Source organism: Stegostoma tigrinum, chromosome 21 (assembly GCF_030684315.1).
Source record: "Stegostoma tigrinum isolate sSteTig4 chromosome 21, sSteTig4.hap1, whole genome shotgun sequence".
NCBI classification, from domain to species: domain Eukaryota; kingdom Metazoa; phylum Chordata; class Chondrichthyes; order Orectolobiformes; family Stegostomatidae; genus Stegostoma; species Stegostoma tigrinum.
Genome location: NC_081374.1, coordinates 23161624 through 23181006, shown reverse-complemented (window position 1 = coordinate 23181006; position 19383 = coordinate 23161624). Strand labels below are relative to the sequence as shown.

General features: G+C 42.6%; 1 protein-coding gene across 5 annotated transcripts in view; it reads left to right on the top strand.

Moving 5' to 3' along the window:
- Nucleotides 1–492: 492 nt before the first annotated feature.
- LOC125463008 (copine-8-like) overlaps nt 493–19383 on the top strand; it is a 636730-nt gene continuing 617839 nt past the window's right edge. Inside the window, exons 1-3 of one of the 5 annotated variants that reach the window (XM_048553605.2) lie at nt 493–1039; nt 8481–8528; nt 11107–11303. In XM_048553605.2, coding sequence (XP_048409562.2) covers nt 11191–11303 — 113 coding nt within the window. In that variant the 5' untranslated portion in view covers nt 493–1039; nt 8481–8528; nt 11107–11190. The other 4 variants (XM_048553606.2, XM_048553607.2, XM_048553604.2 and 1 more) reach the window with 4 other exon arrangements.

Genomic DNA, 19383 nt, shown 5'->3' with positions numbered 1-19383 from the left:
CAAAGTAAGTTGTCTACTTCAATCTCCGAGACCAGCCTGAGTCATACATCTTGGAATTCTTCGGAAAGTCTCCTAGTTTATAGTGTTCTTTTAGATTTTGAGTTTGAACTTCAGGATGGCAAGTCATATTCCAACTGCAGTTTCCTTCAGTTGACTTTCCCAGAAATAAAACATATGTATCACACTCTCATGTTAACAGAGTGCAGGTAGAGCAGAAATGCCTTTAGGATAGGTTGCCTTACCACACCAGTGAATGGTTTTAGTCAATTCAAAATATCACAGCAGATTATTCATTGATAAATTGCACCAGGTGCCCAGCTCTCATGTTATTTTGCTTGTCGTTACTCAGATTATGTTGCAAGTGTCTCTATAGTTATTGAACATAATACTCACACAATGATATTTGCATTCACAACAACAGTAACATATCGTAAGCGCAAGATTTAAAAAAAAATCATGAACTCCTTCCAAACGGTGATTATTGAAATTTAAATCTAATGGAAACTATTCTGATTCAGGCGCTTCCTGTTGGAGTGCTGGGGTGAAATCGAATCCCTGAAGTGCTGCCACAACTTGATGCATGAGGTACAGAAATTTTAGTTCGACTCCAGAGCTCACGTTTTGCACAGAAGAAATGCAACATCAGTTAGCTTTCTTTCTTTGCAGTGATTTATGGGGCGGAATAGCCGTTTCCTTTTCTTCAGCAGCTCCTGTATTCCTTGGCAGAAGACTGTAGGAGACAGTAGCAGTAGTGAAGTAAGCCATTATACCGGGGTACCCCCCAAGCAACACGCAAAGAGGCTGGGCAATCAGGAAGAGACAGGCCACATTCACGGAGGCTCGATTATCCAGTATTAGTTCATTCTTCTTGCAACTGGTGACGACTTTGTAAAAGTAAATCAAAGCGATCAATGCAAACACTGTCTGATCGTGCATCATTTTGTTTCTTTTTCGAAAAGAAAATGGAACAGATTAGAGGTTTTCTCCGTCCGTGTCACTGAGATTGTCTGTAATAGATTGTGACCTCCGAGCTTGACAGGTAAATAATTAACAGAACTGTGTTTCGTGTTTTATTGATCTTGGACTTTGTAGGTTTACAACCTGCACTGATAGCACGGATGTCAGTTTCTGTGCAGTTCTTTGCTTATGTAGTTGCTTTCCCCTTGTTTATATCGTTTCTTTTTGTTTTTTTTATTGCTGCTATCATTTTTTCTTCCATATTTCTCCTTTTCTGTTTCACCCACATACTTGCCCTGTTTTTAATCTGCCGCTTTCCATTTCCTAGCTACATCTTGAGTTCTTCCTTACAATTTGGAGTCTGCTTTGAGTTTTTTTTCCCCGTGTTTTGATGAATGTTGTGTAGATTTTTTTTCCTGTGTTCTTTGTTTTCTGGCTCAACAGTATCATTCACACAATCAATTTAATTGATAGTTGAATTTATAACCCACTAATTAATTCATTTAAAGAAATAGTCTCTGGTGTATAGATTTCATGATAATAATAGATCTATTTTGTTGAAATGCTGCTAAGCTTAGTCGGTTTGTAAAAATCAAGCGGAATAACAACACGATTTGAAGGACAAGATTGATGAAGTGAATTGAATACAATTTTTAATCTGCTTTTACAAAATCATCACCAAGTGCCAGCAGATTGAACTTACGCTGGATAATTGAGCCTCTGTGAATAACAACTTGGGAACTGGAAGGTTTGAGAGGAATATGGGCCAAATGCTGGCAAATGGGACGAGATTTATTTAGGATATCAGGTTGGCATGGACAAGTTGGACCGAAGGGACTGTTTCCATGCTGTACATATCTCTGAGTCTGTAACTGGGTTCCCTTTGTGAAACTAAAATGATTGATCAGAGTGGCAAATTGGTCAGTGTTGATTTGTGCAGAAATTCACAACTCGCATGAACTTTCTTAAATGTTCTGCTTAGCCAACAATCTGTTGCACATTTGTAAAGTTCAGCATCAAATATTCTATGTGGTTCGACCTTATAGGGGCGAATCTATGCTTGCATCTGTATATGATGACTGAGTAGTCACAGGCACAAATAGAGCAGTGAGTTGAATCAGTGATAATGGGAACTGCAGATGCTGGAGAATCCAAGATAACAAAGTGTGGAGCTGGATGAACACAGCAGGCCAAGCAGCATCTCAGGAGCACAAAAGCTGACGTTTCGGGCCTAGACCCTTCTTCAGAGAGGGGGATGGGGAGAGGGAACTGGAATAAATAGGGAGAGAGGGGGAGGCGGACCGAAGATAGGGAGAAAACAAGATAGGTAGAGAGGAGAGTATAGGTGAGGAGGTAGGGAGGGGATAGGTCAGTCCAGGGAAGATGGACAGGTCAAGGAGGCGGGATGAGGTGGTAGGTAGGAAATGGAGGTGCGGCTTGAGGTGGGACGAAAGGATGGGTGAGCGGAAGAACAGGTTAGTGAAGCAGAGACAGGCTGGGCTGGTTTTGGCATGCGGTGGGGGGAGGGGAGATTTTGAAGCTTGTGAAGTCCACATTGATACCATTGGGCTGCAGGGTTCCCAAGCGGAATATGAGTTGCTGTTCCTGCAACCTTCAGGTGGCATCATTGTGGCACTGCAGAGGCCCATGATGGACATGTCATCTGAGGAATGGGAGCGAGAGTTGAAATGGTTCGCGACTGGGAGGTGCAGTTGTTTATTGCGAACTGAACGGAGGTGTTCTGCAAAGCGGTCCCCAAGCCTCCGCTTGGTTTCCCCAATGTAGAGGAAGCCACGCCGGGGACAATGGATACAATATACCACATTGGCAGATGTGAAGGTGAACATCTGCTTGATATGGAAGGTCATCTTGGGGTCTGGGATAGGGGTGAGGGCGGAGGTGTGGGGGCAAGTGTAGCACTTCCTGTGGTTGCAGGGGAAGGTGCCGGGTGTGGTGGGGACGGAGGGGAGTGTGGAGCGGACAAGGGAGGCACGGAGAGAGTGGTCTCTCCAGAAGGCAGACAAGGGTGGGGATGGAAAAATAGCTTGGGTGGTGGGGTTGAATTGTAGATGGCGGAAGTGTTGGAAGATGATACATTGTATCCGGAGGTTGGTGGGGTGGTGTGTGAGAACGAGGGGGATCCTCTGGGGGCGGTTGTGGCGGGGGTGGGGTGTGAGGGATGTTTTGCGGGAAATTCAGGAGACGCGGTCAAGGGCGTTCTCGACCACTGTGGGGGGAAAGTTGCGGTCCTTGAAGAACTTGGACATCTGGGATGTATGGGAGTGGAATGCCTCATCGTGGGAGCAGATGTGGCGGAGGCGGAGGAATTGGGAATAGGGGATGGAATTTTTGCAGGAGGGTGGGTGGGAGGAGGGGTATTCTAGGTAGCTGTGGGAGTCAGTGGGCTTGAAATGGACATCAGTTTCTAGCTGGTTACCTGAGATGGAGACTGGGGAGGAGCTCGAACCATTCACCCACTTTACCAACACCTTCCACCCCAACCTCAAGTTCACCTGGGCCATCTCCAACACACCCCTCACCTTCCTGGACCTCTCAGTCTCCGCGACTCCCTTGTCCACTCCACACTGCCCTCCAACCCCACCACACCCGGCATCTTCCCCTGCAACCGCAGAAAGTGCTACACTTGCCACCACACCTCCTCCCTCACCCCTATCCCAGGCCCCAAGATGACCTTCCATATCAAGCAGAGGTTCACCTGCACATCTGCCAATGTGGTATATTGTATCCATTGTACCCGGTGTGGCTTCTTCTACATTGGGGAAACCAAGCGGAGGCTTGGGTGCAGCTTTGCAGAACACCTCCGCTCAGTTCGCAACAAACAACTGCACCTCCCAGTCGCGAACCATTTCAACTCCCCCTCCCATTCCTCAGACGACATGTCCATCATGGGCCTCCTGCAATGCCACAATGATGCCGCCTGAAGGTTGCAGGAACAGCAACTCATATTCCGCTTGGGAACCCTGCAGCCCAATGGCATCAATGTGGACTTCACAAGCTTCAAAATCTCCCCTTCCCCCACTGCATCACAAAACCAGCCCAGCTCATCCCCTCCCCCCACTGCATCTTAAAACCAGCCCAGCCTGTCTCTGCTTCGCTAACCCGTTCTTCCTCTCACCCATCCCTTCCTCCCACCTCAAGCCGCACCTCCATTTCCTACCTACCACCTCATCCCGTTTCCTTGACCTGTCCATCTTCCCTGGACTGATCTATCCCCTCCCTACCTCCTCACCTATACTCTCCTCTCTACCTATCTTCTTTTCTCTCCACCTTCGGTCCGCCTCCCCCTCTCCCTGTTTATTCCAGTTCCCTCTCCCCATCCCCCTCTCTGATGAAGGGTCTAGACTCGAGACGTCAGCTTTTGTGCTCCTGAGATGCTGCTTGGCCTGCTGTGTTCATCCGGCTCCACACTTTGATATCTTAGAGCTGTGAGTTGGTTGGAATAGCCCTGTTTCGCTGTTTTAACAGAGGGATTATATGCACAAGAAAACAACATGCTGTGGATGCTGGGAATCTGAAACAAACACAGAGAATGCTGGTGAAACTCAGCAGGTCTGGCAGCATCAGTGGAGAGAGAAGCAGAGACAATGTTTCACGTCCAATATAACTCCTCAGAACTGAACCTATCCTGTAGAAGTCATGCAGGAGTTGTACCATTAACCGTGTTTTCCTCCCCACAGATGCTGACAGACTTGATAATTATATGCATCCTTGCATAGAATGCATACAATATTTGGAAACATAAACATTCGGAAATTGTGATTTTTCGCAAAAACAAAATCTTGAAATTTTGATTTTGGAAATGTTTTTGGCAATTTATCTTGCAGAATAATGTGATAGGCCGAAGGATAATATATAAATACTATTTGACTGCTAGTTCTTGACACTTGTATTTAAAGCCAAAGTGAACAGCTGCACTTAAAAGTTATCCTCCTTTGTATAACAAGATTTCTTTCGAGTAATGATTTCAAAGTATTTTCTGAATACTAGTGTAAGCTGTGAGTAGAATCTGTAGCAGATTTTCGCTGGCAGCTAATCGACACAGCACATACGTTAAAAAAAAACAGGTTTCCTGGCCTTTCCCAATTTTATTGTACCCCTTTGAGTCAATGGTTGGATTAATATTTGGGAATGTTGTGGTAATATCTGGGGACATTTTGTATTTCCATTTCCGTTGGCGTAATGAAGGAAAGAAAATGTTACGTTAGGTATATGAAACAACAAAAATTGAGTTTGGTGATAACACAGTATGGAGTTGGAGGAACACAATAGGCCAGGCAGCATCTGAGGAGCGGGAAAGTTAATGTTTCAAGTCGGGATTTCTGAAGATTTCTGCTGCTCTAATGCTGCCTAGCCTGCTGTGTTTCTCCAGCTCCACACAGTGGTATCTCTGACTCCAGCATCATCAATTCTTACTATCTCGGAATGAGTTTGGTGAGGTCTTTTTGGAAGGAAATGATTATCTTACTGATCAAAATGATAGAAACTTGATTTATCATTACATTTAAGATAGAAATTAAAATATTACCTGGCAGGACTTGTCAGACCACAACCATTAATTCATCTGAAGTAAATGCTGCAATGCCCTCATCCTGTGAATGAATAAAGAATAAAGTGCAATGAGTTTACGTCAAACTTGCTGTTTTGTACAAATAGATTTTTAGAAAAAATACATTTTTTAATATTCTTTCAGACAGGTGAACCCACAGACTTGTTTCTGTTAGTCCCAAGACTCAAAGAAACTCAGGGCAGTTTCAGGACCATTATTGCAAACACAAATTAAAATTTTGGTTTCAAGATCAAAACTAAAATGGATCTAAGCAGCCTCATTGCCACTATTTAGAGACTGATCCTCATAGATCGAAGCAAGGTGGAAAAAGTTTCAGTTTGTTGTTGTAATGTTTTGATACAGTCTGGTTTTGTGCATTCTGGAATTATGAACTGTGACCTGCTGCACCTAAGTTAAGCAAGAAGACCATAAGGAAGACGAAGAGGAGGAAACCATTCAGTCTCTCAACTTGCTGTGCCATTCAATAGCGTCATGCTGATCTGACAGTTCTTACATTCCTGCCTTTCCCTATCACCACTAATTCCCCACTGACCAAGATTATATCTAACTCAGACTTAAATATACAAAGGAATCTGCCCTCATAGCTCTCTTTGGCAAAGGGTTTCAAAGACGCACACCTCTCTGAGAAAAGAAATTCCTGCTCATCTCATTCTTAAAGAAGGCAATCCCTCCATATCAGGGATCATCTGAGTGAGCCTTATATTCTTTAAAATAAATGTATGGGAAAAGCTATGTTTTTGGGGAAGGGACTCAGCTGCAATTTAAAGCAAAATTCTGATCACAGGTTAGCTCAGTTGTGTAGATTGGAGTATTCTAATTTTTAAGCATCTGTTAAATTAACAAAAATGAATGTATTAGGAATGTTGAGCTATAGAACAAAGAACAGTACAGCACAGGAACAGGCCCTTCAGTCCATCCTGTCTGCGCAGCCCAGGATGCCAGTCCAAACTAATCCCATTTGTCTGTTTATGTAACTGTCTAAATGCCTCTTTCAAGTTTATATTATTGGTGCATGTTTATTCTGAAACTATGTCCTCTGGTCCTAAACTGTACCAAGGGAACTTTTACCACCTCCCCTGGCAGCACATTCCAGGTGCCTGCTGCCCTCTAAGTAAAAGAAACTTGCCTCGCACATCTCCTTTGAAACGTGCCCCTCTCACCTTAAACTCACATCCCTAGTATTTGAGATTTCCATGCTGGGAAAGACTCCGACTAACCACCCTATCTATACCCCTTATAATTTTATAAACTTCTACAAGATCACCCTTCAGCCTCCAATGGTCTAGCAAAAACAATCTCAGTTTATCCAACCTATCCTTATAGCTAATGTACTTTGAAACAGGCAGTATCTCGTAAACCTCCACTGCACCCTCCCCAAAACTCATACATGCTTTCTACTGTGTGGCGACCAGAGCTGCCAGTACTCCAAATGGAGGTTAAGTTTTATAAAGTTGTCACATGACTTGCCAACTTCTGTATACACTGCCCCGACTGATGAAAGCAAATATGCTATGTGCTTTATCCATTTGTGTTGCCACTTTCAGGCAGTTATGGACTTACTCCCCCCAAATCCCTCCGTATATCAGTGCTCCTGAGAGTTCTGCCATCTACTGCATGCCTTTCTCCTGTCTTTGTCCTCCCAAAATGCATTACATTTCCACTCAAATTTCCAATTGGCCTATACCCTGTTGTATCCTTTGACAACCATCATCACTATCCACAACTCCACCAAGTTTCATGCCATCTGCAAACATACTAATCAAGACACCTACATTTTAATTCAAATTATTTACATGTTGCAAACAACAGAGATCCCAGTACTGATTCTTGTGGAAGACCAGCAGTCATACACCTCCAGACAGAAAAGCACACCTCCATAACTATCCTGTGCCCTCTTTTCCGAATGTTGATTTACCTTTTATACTGATAAGGTGCAAACTTTTTTAAAAAGATAAACATTTTGTTTTTAATCACAGTAAAGTACTTGTCTCCGGAAGTGGTTATTTTGACCTTGACCATTAGAGGGCTCTCCAACAATACACTACAGATCTGTATAAGTTTAGTAGTTCCAAAATCATAGGTTTTGCAAAAACTGAAGATTACTTGAGTTCTTACCAAAAGCACATCCTACAAATTCATAAATTTGAGCAGTTCCTTGAAAAGAAAGCTACACAGCCTGGCTACTATGCTATTGCGGAAAAATAGAATGGTCTTGAAAATTCCAAGGATTTTTTCCAAACATGTTTCTCAGCGAGGTTTGCAGAATTGTCAGAAGTAAGACACTCTGCTAAATAAATAAAACTAGAGACCAGGCTATTTTTATTAAGTAATACAACAAACCAAACTTTGTAGTTTCACACTGCAATAATGCTCACTAGTTCATAATGAATTTGGGATTACAGACAAAAGTCGCAAAAATGTGTGACAATACCACTGTTTTAATCACTTGAGCTTCTTGTCCCTGTTGCTCTGAGAAGATGAAACAAACTCATCTTTCATTATAGTCATAATCATATAGACTGACCTTTTGATTATATCTGATCAACTGTCTGAATAGTAGCACATATGAAATACCTTTTAAAAAGTTTGTAAAGCGATTACAACTGTCCATTCAGATAAGAGTTGACATACAAATTGGATTTGTGTTTACCACAATAGCTGTCAATCTATGCCATTGGCATGAGGAGTCTGTCATAATGTAATTTTAAAGATCCAGAGGAAAATCTTCTTATGCCCATCATCAGCCTAGGAAATAAATTTTCATGTTCTAGGTGTTCATTGAATTTTGTTGAGCATCCTTTGTAACGATGTTCCTTAGATGTGAAAATAGATGCTGCTCATTGAAAATGCAATTCACATCCAAGTTTCACTTCCCAGCTATTCTGCTGTATTACTTGTGGGGGAAATGTTACTGTAGTCTTTTGATTTTTTACAGGATTGACTGAACAACACCAGCATGTTTCCCTAATGAGACTATATCCAGGTAATGAATGAATTACTTACAAAACCACAGTTGCATTCAGTTGAGATTCAAATTTTCTGTGATCAGCACCAACAAACCATATCTGTAATTGTTGGTGGATTGTTCTGAAAGGTTTGTTTTTCTACCTTTTATTACTTCAGCTAACTTATTCACTTCTTTGTGGAAATTATTTAAGCATCAGAATATCACGAGTTACTTTAGCCAGTGCATCCTGAGACCATAGGCTTGACAAGAATTGTCTTTCCTGCGGATCTTATCCATTGCAATATTTACCTGAAAACAGTAGTATACTTTCAAAAATCAATTTTTGGCAACAACAGTAGGCAACTAAAACCATAACATAGGATAGTTGGTAGCATTTTACAGCAGTATGTGAACAACTTTGATATTATGATTGATCAGCCATATTATTTAGGAGACAGTAAAACTAGTGGTTCTTCATTATAAAGAAGTAACTTGTATTTTTATAGTGCCTTTCAGGCCTTCACAATGCAATTCACAACTGATAAGTATTTTATGTGTAGTCACTGTTGTGATATACAAACTCAGCAGCTGGTTTAGGAACAGCAGGCTCCCATAAGCAGCAAGCAGATATTGGTAGCATTCTGTCCTCTGAGTCACTGGCTCCAGGTTTAAGTCCTACTCCAGGATTTGAGCACAGTAATGAAGGTGATGCAGGTGCAATACTAAAGGAATGCTGCATCATTGCAAGTGCCATTGTCTGGTGGAGATGCCTACTCCACTGGGTGTAAAAGATAGCAAAGGCTTATTTATGAGAAGTGTAGGGCAGTTATCTCCATTACTTTGGGCAATCCCTCAATTGACATAACTGAAGCACACTACCTGGACATTATCACACTGCTGTTGGTGGGAGTTCACTGGTGTGCAAGTTAGCAGCTTCGTTTATGAAATTGGAACAGGCTAATGTTTAAAACTAAATTTCAAATGTATTCCACTGGCCGCAAAACACTTTGAAATCTTTGTTGAGGATAAAAACCCATAATTGTTCATCTTTTTAGAAAATTAGTGTGTGACGTAGGCAGAGAAAGGTGTTGAGCAGGCATTGGAGATAAACTCCAACATTCTTCTTCAAAATAGTGCCGTAGAGTTTTTAATTCCAGCTGAGGTGGTAGGGAGTGGTTTAACATTTCTGACAGTTCAGTACTCCCTTTGCTGTAGATTCTCTGCTCTAGTGTCAGGAACTTGATCCCACAACCGTTTAATTAGGCTGCAATATGACAATCAAGCAGGATGAGGGATAATACATCTGGGATGTTGCAGGACATATGGTTTAATTAAACAGTTACGTAATGTTTCGCTTCATACTGCAGAAGGATGCGGATTTCAGTTGTGAAATGCAACTTCTAATGCACACTTGATCTGTTCTGCTCAAATATACAAACATGTCGAAATATAGAACAAGGATTGTTTACAGGCTGCAGACATTGATGCTAATTCTTGGCGATTACTTTAGTTAAAAAAAAGCCCAGAACCTGGTGAAACAGCTGAGAGTGGAATTAAGTTGCTTCACATTGCTGGCAGTTAGGTTCGCACCGCCCTTATGCAGATAGCTGCAGTGGTTGTCCCTCAATATATAATAGCACACTGCTAGAATCCTATCTTATTTTACTGGGGTTGATTTTAATCCATTGTCAATAAAGTGTGACATGAAAATGCCTTCAAATAGTTACTAGTTATTGTGAAATCCCCAAATTCTTGTTCCTCGAAGTTCGCTCTTTAGGGGGCGCGGAAGAATTACGAGTCAAAATTTGGCTTTCTGTTTTCAGTGCCACAGCTATTCGGAATTATACATGTTAGCATTGGCCACAAAACACATTTCAGGGAGGGAGTCGCGGGTGCTGTTCTAGAGCAGAAATTCATTTTCACAAATTGGATCGAGGTGTGATCAAGTTAGAATGGGAAGCACGGGACTCAACAGCCCTTAGCATTAGAGAGCGCGAAGCAGCTAAACAACTCTGTCATTTGGCCAAGTTTCACGTTTAACATACAACATGGGAAGCTGGATGGAGAATACATTCTGACCGTAACGTATATGCAGTTTTTGTTCGAGCTATGTATCACACGGGGAAATCTTGGTCAAAATTGTAGTTCGAACATCACAAGAGCCTTGTTTTAGTCTTGATGCACACAAATAATAAGGCGTCGTTACCATTTTGTTCACATGATTTTTTTTATTTGCACACTGTTCATTATTGAGTCCTACAAACAACGCACATATTCATGATTGAGGCACTGTTTTAACGTGTGACAATCAATGTTGCGAGAGAATAATGTTTGTGCCTTTACATTAATAATGCCTCAATAGTCGGTTTCCAGTACTTTCCTGAAAGCTGACAGTGATAAGCAATGTAAGTTATCTTTAGACCGGAGGGTGGAGCATATCATTTCAATCCGTAAACTGTAATTAAAGCAGCGTCTGATCTCTGCAATTAGACCAAGAGGGGAGGAAAAAAAAGGTTGCGCTCAATAATTCGAGTGTAGCAGCGTTCAGTATGGTAGGCAAAGTCTGCTGTGGTTCGCCCTAACTCCGATTCCTGTCTTTTTTCTTTCTTTTCAGTAAGGCAGACAACCTTTAATTGCCGTCCGTTGGCTTTGTTGTGGTGTGACGTTGGTGCTGGGAGAACCAGCCTGGAATTACTGAATGCCGATGGAAGACGCGATGGACAAATTTGATGATATGGCTTCTGTAAGCGAGTTCGACCCTATTCAAGGAAGCATCCCGGCCACGAAAGTGGAGATTACCGTGTCCTGCAGGTATGTGCGGCTGTAAAATGCTAAGACAGAGCGGCTGTTCTTTTCAGTTTGTGTAAAGGATGCTGCAGGTGGTCTAAGTTTCATTTTTCAAGTATGAACGTGGTACAAATATGGCTTTAAGTGCAGTTTCACACGCATAGAAGCCAAAACAGCATACATTTGCTGGGACCAGTGTTGTGCATTAAGCTGGCAGCATCACAATCTCTGCTTAAGATTTGATGCCTTATATATAAAGTTGACTGCTGTTGAAAATTCATCGACTTGTAGAGTTAAGACATGAATCTTGAAACAGTTTCTGTAAAACGACAGGGTGAGTGAGCTGCGAGCTTGTGGAGGGAATGTGACGGGCTAACTTTGGTACCTTCTCTTGTTCTGATACAAACCACTTCAGGCTCCCGATACGATAACCAGCTCGGATTCAGATTGTACATGTTGAGCCCAGAAACTAACAGCTGTCTCCAACGCATTCACCTGGGGCTTGTCTCTGGGCTAGCTTCGAAGCAATTAACAATCAAAAAGATTTTTTTTTGCTAAAGGTCGAAATGGTGTTTCTGTCCAACCCCAACGCATCGTGTTTTGATTTGGCGTCTTTCCTTCCCTTGATAACTAACCCTTCTTCAGTTTGGTGTATGTCTTAAAGATACTGTATTTTAAAACAGGTGGTAAATTGGAGTTATTTTCTGCCTGTTTGTGTTTAATTATTTCCTTTACGACCCTCGCCTCTATTCCCAGACGACGACCCTGCTACAGAGAGGGATGTGAAGAGTTTGGGTTTTCCTGATCCAGTCCCCGGGCAGTTTCGCGCTCCCTCGCGTTGTCTGTACTGCTCCATCTTTATTGGTCTCCGAATGAGTCAGCCAGGACTATCAGCATCAAAGGAATTCCCGTCTTGGGTAGCTTTTGTTACGATGTCTGTATTGTTGGAATCTATCAATGGACGTTTGGACGGAAAGTGAAAGACAATGCGTGAAATCCGATGTCTTTCTTTCTGGTCTGTTGCAGAACGTCAGGCATTCTTCCTTTTGATCGAGTCTCCTATCAAGTTTTGGGAGTTTGTGATTCTTTGTCGTTATATGTCTTGTTAAGCCGCAACAATGCGAACCGACTGATCAATAATTAATATAGCCCAGCCCGCGCTATTAATAAGTGATAATGGGAAAGACACTTTCTGAGAATATATACGTGCCCTAGGCATGCATTTTCTTTTAGATCTGCACTGTCAGATTATCCCTGGATAAATGAAATTTTCTCCGCAAATTTACAGGAACACGACCCGAATATTCTGCCATTCCTTCCATCACTACACAGCGTGTGGAATGGCTGGGTTATTGTACTGAAGACTGTTCTCGCTTTGAGTTAGTCTACTGTGTATCCACGTTGAAGGTGTTTTGTGTAGTGTTTTTTGATTCCTTCTTCGGATATAGGGGTTGCCTATCCCAGGTGAGAAGGTGGGGGGTCTTTTGAGTGCATCTCTGCAGTTGGTGTGATGAAGGTGCTTTCAGGAATGATGAAATGGTGATTCATGTCCATGCTGGTGTGTTACATGGTGCTGCTTGTCCCCCTGCATCTGCTGCTTTCTGTCTCTGTGGGTCACAGATGAAACGGTAGATGCTGCAAAAAAGCTTTGGTGAATTCCTTCTTTGTACATTGACTGCAGTGTGTACCGTGTACAGACTGTGCGCTGGAAGGTAGTGAGTGGAAAGCTGGTCAAATGATGATTTTGCCCTCGGTGGATGGTATTGAGTTTCTCAAATGTTGTTGAGCTTCAGAAAGCCTGTCCCCTTTTTCTGTCCTTATTGTCTGACTCTGTCTCATTTAATAAATACTTTAAAGTTTTCAGCAAATCCTCCTCTTCTTGCTAAAAACATATAGGTAACACGCTATTCTTTTACCACAAATGATAGACAGCTACAGTGAATCTTTCTTGAATTCAGTTAGTTAAATAAAAGCAAAATATGGGCAGATGTGGGAATGTGAAATGCAAATGGGAACTACTGGAGAAACTCAGCAGGTCTGGCAGTATCTGTGGAGAGAAGGCTGTCAATGACCTAATGATTAATGTGTCTCTTTGTCACACAGTTGATTGTTTCAATTTGGATAAGTTTCTTTTTATTAGTGTAATCCAGATGTTCTATCTGCTTGAAAATCTAAGAATATGCTTGTGATTGGGGTCGTTGATTAATAGTTATTCATGTCGTTATCACTGGAAATTTGTACATTTGGATTTTCTAATGTTGCATGATCACATAACTGTTGCCAAGGGATTTAATTACTAGATTGGAATAATTTAGTTCTGGGCAAGAATAAGACAAGGGTTTAGAATTAATGTTTTTCTTACCCCAGTGAGCAATTTACAAGAATGATCTATGGTTTGAGAAGTCTTCTGGAAATATAACGGTCGATCCTGTTAAAGTTATTGAACTCAGGAATATGTTAGATTGTAAATTTGTAGTGTTAGAGCTCTTACAAAGGGCATTCTAGGAACTTGCTGCAATCTAAATACATTTCAAATGTTTCAGGTATACCATTGTTTATTTGAATTTTCTGATTGGTACTCCTGATTTGTCCCTGAGTGAGATTGTTGAGTACTGTACCCAGTTCTGGTCACCCTATTATAGGAAGCTGGAGAGAATTCAGAGAAAATCTACTGGGATGTTGCCAGGAATGGAGGGTTTGAATTATAAGGAGAGGCTGGTGAGGCTGGGATATTTTTCACTGGAGTGTAGGAGGTGGAGGGGTGGCATTTGAGAGGTTTGTAAAATCATGAGCAGTATAGATCAGGTGAATGGCAGTTGTGTTTCCCTAGGGTGGGTAAGTTCAAGACTGGGGTACATGTCTTTAAGGTGAGAGGAGAAAGATTTAAAAATGATACGAGGGACTTTTTTTTTACACAATGATTTGTGTGTGGAATGAACTTTCGAAGGAAGTGGTGGATGCAGGTACAATGTTTAAAGACATTTGGATGAGTACATGAATAAGAAAGGTTTGGATAGATATGGGCCAAGCGCAGGCAGGTGGGACTAGTTTCATTTGGGATTATGGTCAGCATGGACTGGTTGGACTGAAGGACCTGGTTCCATGCTGGTGGCTCTGACTGTATGACTATGACTATTGTTGTTTTGGATTTCACAATTCTTTTCAGAAACTTTGGTCTCTTGTTACCAAGACAACCTGAAGCAGTTACACTTCTTTTCTATCGAAGGGAATGAGCTGGAACCACTTTTTAAATTTACTGAAATTGAGTGGCTGCACAATCATTTATGAATGGTAATTACTTACTGGGTACATGTACAAAGCTGTGCTTTAAAATAGACTTTAATCAATTTTCAGAGGCCTATTATTGGGAATGAGACACTTCCAATGTTCACATGCCATTTTTAAATACATTTGGAAGTACGTGCAAATAGTTCCAACCAAATGATTTCACTATTGATCTCATTGCTGCTGAAAGTAACAGACCTTCAATTTTTCGTATTGTTAATTTACTTATTTTGTTTTGCTTGATGTTCTTATGGTTTAAAACAGTTATTTTAATTATTTCATTATTTAGTTGTTATAGCTTCTGTTTCTATATTTCCACAGGACAAGATGGTGGCTCAGTGGTTAGCCCTGCTGCCTCACAGTGTTAAGAATGTGAATTTGATCCCACCCTTGGGCAACTGTCTGTGTAGAGTCTGCAAATTCTCCCTGTGTCTGTGTGGGTTTTCTCTGGGTGCTCAGGTTACCTCCCATAGCCCAAAGATGTGTAGGCCTGGTGGATTGACCATGCTACATTGCCCACAGAGTTTAGGGATGTGCAAACTGGGTGGATTAGCCATGGGAAATGCAGGATTACTAGGATGGGGTGGGGCCAGGATTTGTGTTGAGTTTGTGTAGGATGCTTGTCGGAGGGTTGGTGTGGACTCAATGAGCTGAATGGCCTATTTCCACACTGTTTAAGGGTTAATATTGCTTTAGTTGTTGCTCTTTATTGTTTCTAGAACGTTATCTCATATGCAAAGTTTTTACTCATTAAGCCCTCGTCTCATTGCCGCACTGAGTAAACAGATGGCCTGACTTTTACATAGATATGTCTTATCTTTTGCAAATGCTTTAAGTTTTCCAGATCAATGAATTTGTATGACACAGCTATAGAAAGGACCTAAGTGCTAGAAAACGCTTTCGCATTGCTTCATGAAGCACCGCTATATCTCTAAGAGTTCTGTTTTATTGTTTTGTTGCATTCATAACCAGCAATTTTAGGCATTCATAAATTTAGACCCATGAACTTGTATTGTTGCAGGTTACCTGAATAATCACCCCAGCTAATGATCCTAACTGTTTTTCTGTTATTCATTGGTACTCAATACAGACTACAGTACCATAACATAGAACATAGAACATAGAACATTACAGCACAGTACAGGCCCTTCTGGAGGTGTATTCTAGGAGGTCTATTCCTCCCACCCACCCTCCTGCAAAAATTCCATCCCCTATTCGCAATTCCTCCGCCTCTGCCGCATCTGCTCCCACGATAAGACATTCCACTCCCGCACATCCCAGATGCCCAAGTTCTTCAAGGACCGCAACTTTCCCCCCACAGTGATCGAGAATGCCCTTGACCGCGTCTCCCGCATTTCCCGCAAGACATCCCTCACACCCCGCCCCCGACACAACCGCCCTAAGAGGATCCCCCTCGTTCTCACACACCACCCCACCAACCTCCAGATACAACGCATCATCCTCCGACACTTCCGCCATCTACAATCCAACCCCACCACCCAAGACATTTTTCCATCCCCACCCCTGTCTGCTTTCCGGAGAGACCACTCTCTCCGTGACTCCCTTGTTCGCTCCACACTGCCCTCCAACCACACCACACCCGGCACCTTCCCCTGTAACCGCAGGAAATGCTACACTTGCCCCCACACCTCCTCCCTCACCCCATCCCAGGCCCCAAGATGACATTCCACATTAAGCAGAGGTTCACCTGCACATCTGCCAATGTGGTATACTGCATCCACTGTACCTGGTGTGGCTACCTCTACATTGGGGAAACCAAGCGGAGGCTTGGGGACCGCTTTGCAGAACACCTCCGCTCAGTTCGCAACAAACAACTGCACCTCCCAGTCGCAAACCGTTTCCACTCCCCCTCCCATTCTTTAGATGACATGTCCATCATGGGCCTCCTGCAGTGCCACAATGATGCCACCCGAAGGTTGCAGGAACAGCAACTCATATTCCGCTTGGGAACCCTGCAGCCTAATGGTATCAATGTGGACTTCACCAGTTTCAAAATCTCCCCTTCCCCCACCGCATCCCAAAACCAGCCCAGTTCGTCCCCTCCCCCCACTGCACCACACAACCAACCCAGCTCTTCCCCTCCACCCACTGCATCCCAAAACCAGTCCAACCTGTCTCTGCCTCCCTAACCTGTTCTTCCTCTCACCCATCCCTTCCTCCCACCCCAAGCCGCACCCCTATCTACCTACTAACCGCATCCCACCTCCTTGACCTGTCCGTCTTCCCTGGACTGACCTATCCCCTCCCTACCTCCCCACCTATACTCTCTCCACCTATCTTCTTTTCTCTCCATCTTTGGTCCGCCTCCCCCTCTCTCCCTATTTATTCCAGAACCCTCACCCCATCCCCCTCTCTGATGAAGGGTCTAGGCCCGAAACGTCAGCTTTTGTGCTCCTGAGATGCTGCTTGGCCTGCTGTGTTCGTCCAGCTTCACACTTTATTATCTTTTACACTCAGTGTGAACTGTGCACTCAATTTTCCTTTAATTTTGCCCTTGCGCAAGGTCTTCAGGGATTACAGATAATGCCATATCCAAGCAAATCACCTAATATTTCAAGTATTATCCCTGTAATTGACCTAGAGCTTCACATTGCAATTCCAGAAGTTTAGACTGAGATTATTTTCATTACATTTTAGTAATGATTGAAAGGAAAGCCAATTTTGCAACATTTACAATTCTACTGTTCTTCTCTGAAATGTGACTCCATTACAATATTGTTTGTGTTTTATGCTATCAGTTTCCAATCTGGAATTAAAATTATAACTGACCACTTGACAAGACACTTCTTCAATGGTTGAACTACCCGGGTGGAAAAATGAACCAGGTCTGAGGAAGGGTCACTGGACCCAGAATGTTAATTCTGATTTCTCTTCACAGATGCTGCCAGACCTGCTAAGCTTTTCTAGCAACTTCTGTTTTTATTTCTGATTTACAGCATCCATGGTTCTTTTGGTTTTTATTTCGGGAGCGATTGAGAGTTGTAGAGTTATTATAGCATTCCTGTTTATGGCAATGATTAGGTTTTGTGAGGGAAAAGTTCAGGAACTTATCTGGACCAGTTTATAAAAAAATGTTGAAGATATTTGTGATACTGGCAAAAATATCTTTGCTGTTTATTTCTAGATAATTGAAAGGACTGATGGTAAACTGTGTTTTTTAATACTGTGGTATTTGCATTGATGTTTTCACAATGGGCAAAAAATTACATAAGAAATAGGAGCATAATGTTAGGGGTCTGATGGCCTGAAATCGATTTTTTTTTGCTTGCCCCACATATTCTGTGATTTGTTAACATCCCCATGTCTACCTCAGTGCTAAATGTATCCAATGACAGAGTATCCACAACCTTTTGGTGTAAAGAATCCCAAAGGTTCATAACTTTTTTTAGACTGTAAATTTTCACCTTGCCTCAAATCTGAATGACTAGCACATTATTGTCAAACTTTGCCTGTATACTCAACTCTCATTTCCCCAACCAGGGGCAACACTGTTTAAACCCTATTAAGTCCCTTCAGAATCTTGTATTTCTCAAATAAATTGGTTAAATTCTCAACCCCAGTGACGACCTATTTATTCTCATTATAAGACTGCTTGCTCATCCCAGGAACTAAACTGAAGAATTGCTGTCTGCTAACAATGCAAGTTAGATCTCTTTCCTTAGATGGAGACCAAAACTGTGCACATTTCTCCTGGTATGGGCTCACCAAAGCTCTATAATTGTTTGAAATGTGTCTGATTCATGTGGAATTCAATCTTGCACAAATTGCCAAGATACAATTCCCTTAAATGTTTGCTGTGCTTCCATGCTGTCTTGTTGGTTTTCTACTTACTCACACCCTTACAGGGTTCCCAAAGTGGAGCTCAGGTTTCGCAAGTCATGATGTTAACTCTTGCAGTTGCAAACTTCCAGGTAGAAATTATTGGAATAGTGTTAGGAAAAATGTTTGAGGAGTACTGATTTTACGAATTTCTCACTTTAGTTTGTAAAAATGTTCTGCATTCCAGGAAAGTGAATAAATTCACAGCTGCCCACATTATACTCCCTCTGCGACTGTTGCCCTCTCACTCAACCTGTCTATATCTATTGTCTCTGTCACAGCATACCTTCTCACTTCACTTTGTGTTGTCACAAAACTGAGACAAAGACGAAATAATATCAAACTTATCAATATATATTATAAATATGAGGCCCCAGTAATCTTTGTAGAATTTCATTAGAGATAATGGGAACTGCAGATGCTGGAGATTCCAAGATAATAAAATGTGAGGCTGGATGAACACAGCAGGCCAAGCAGCATCTCAGGAGCACAAAAGCTGACGTTTCGGGCCTAGACCCTTCATCAGAGAGGGGGATGGGGGGAGGGAACTGGAATAAATAGGGAGAGAGGGGGAGGCGGACCGAAGATGGAGAGTAAAGAAGATAGGTGGAGAGGGTGTAGGTGGGGAGGTAGGGAGGGGATAGGTCAGTCCAGGGAAGACGGACAGGTCAAGGAGGTGGGATGAGGTTAGTAGGTAGCTGGGGGTGCGGCTTGGGGTGGGAGGAAGGGATGCGTGAGAGGAAGAACCGGTTAGGGAGGCAGAGACAGGTTGGACTGGTTTTGGGATGCAGTGGGTGGGGGGGAAGAGCTGGGCTGGTTGTGTGGTGCAGTGGGGGGAGGGGATGAACTGGGCTGGTTTAGGGATGCAGTGGGGGAAGGGGAGATTTTGAAACTGGTGAAGTCCACATTGATACCATTAGGCTGCAGGGTTCCCAGGCGGAATATGAGTTGCTGTTCCTGCAACCTTCGGGTGGCATCA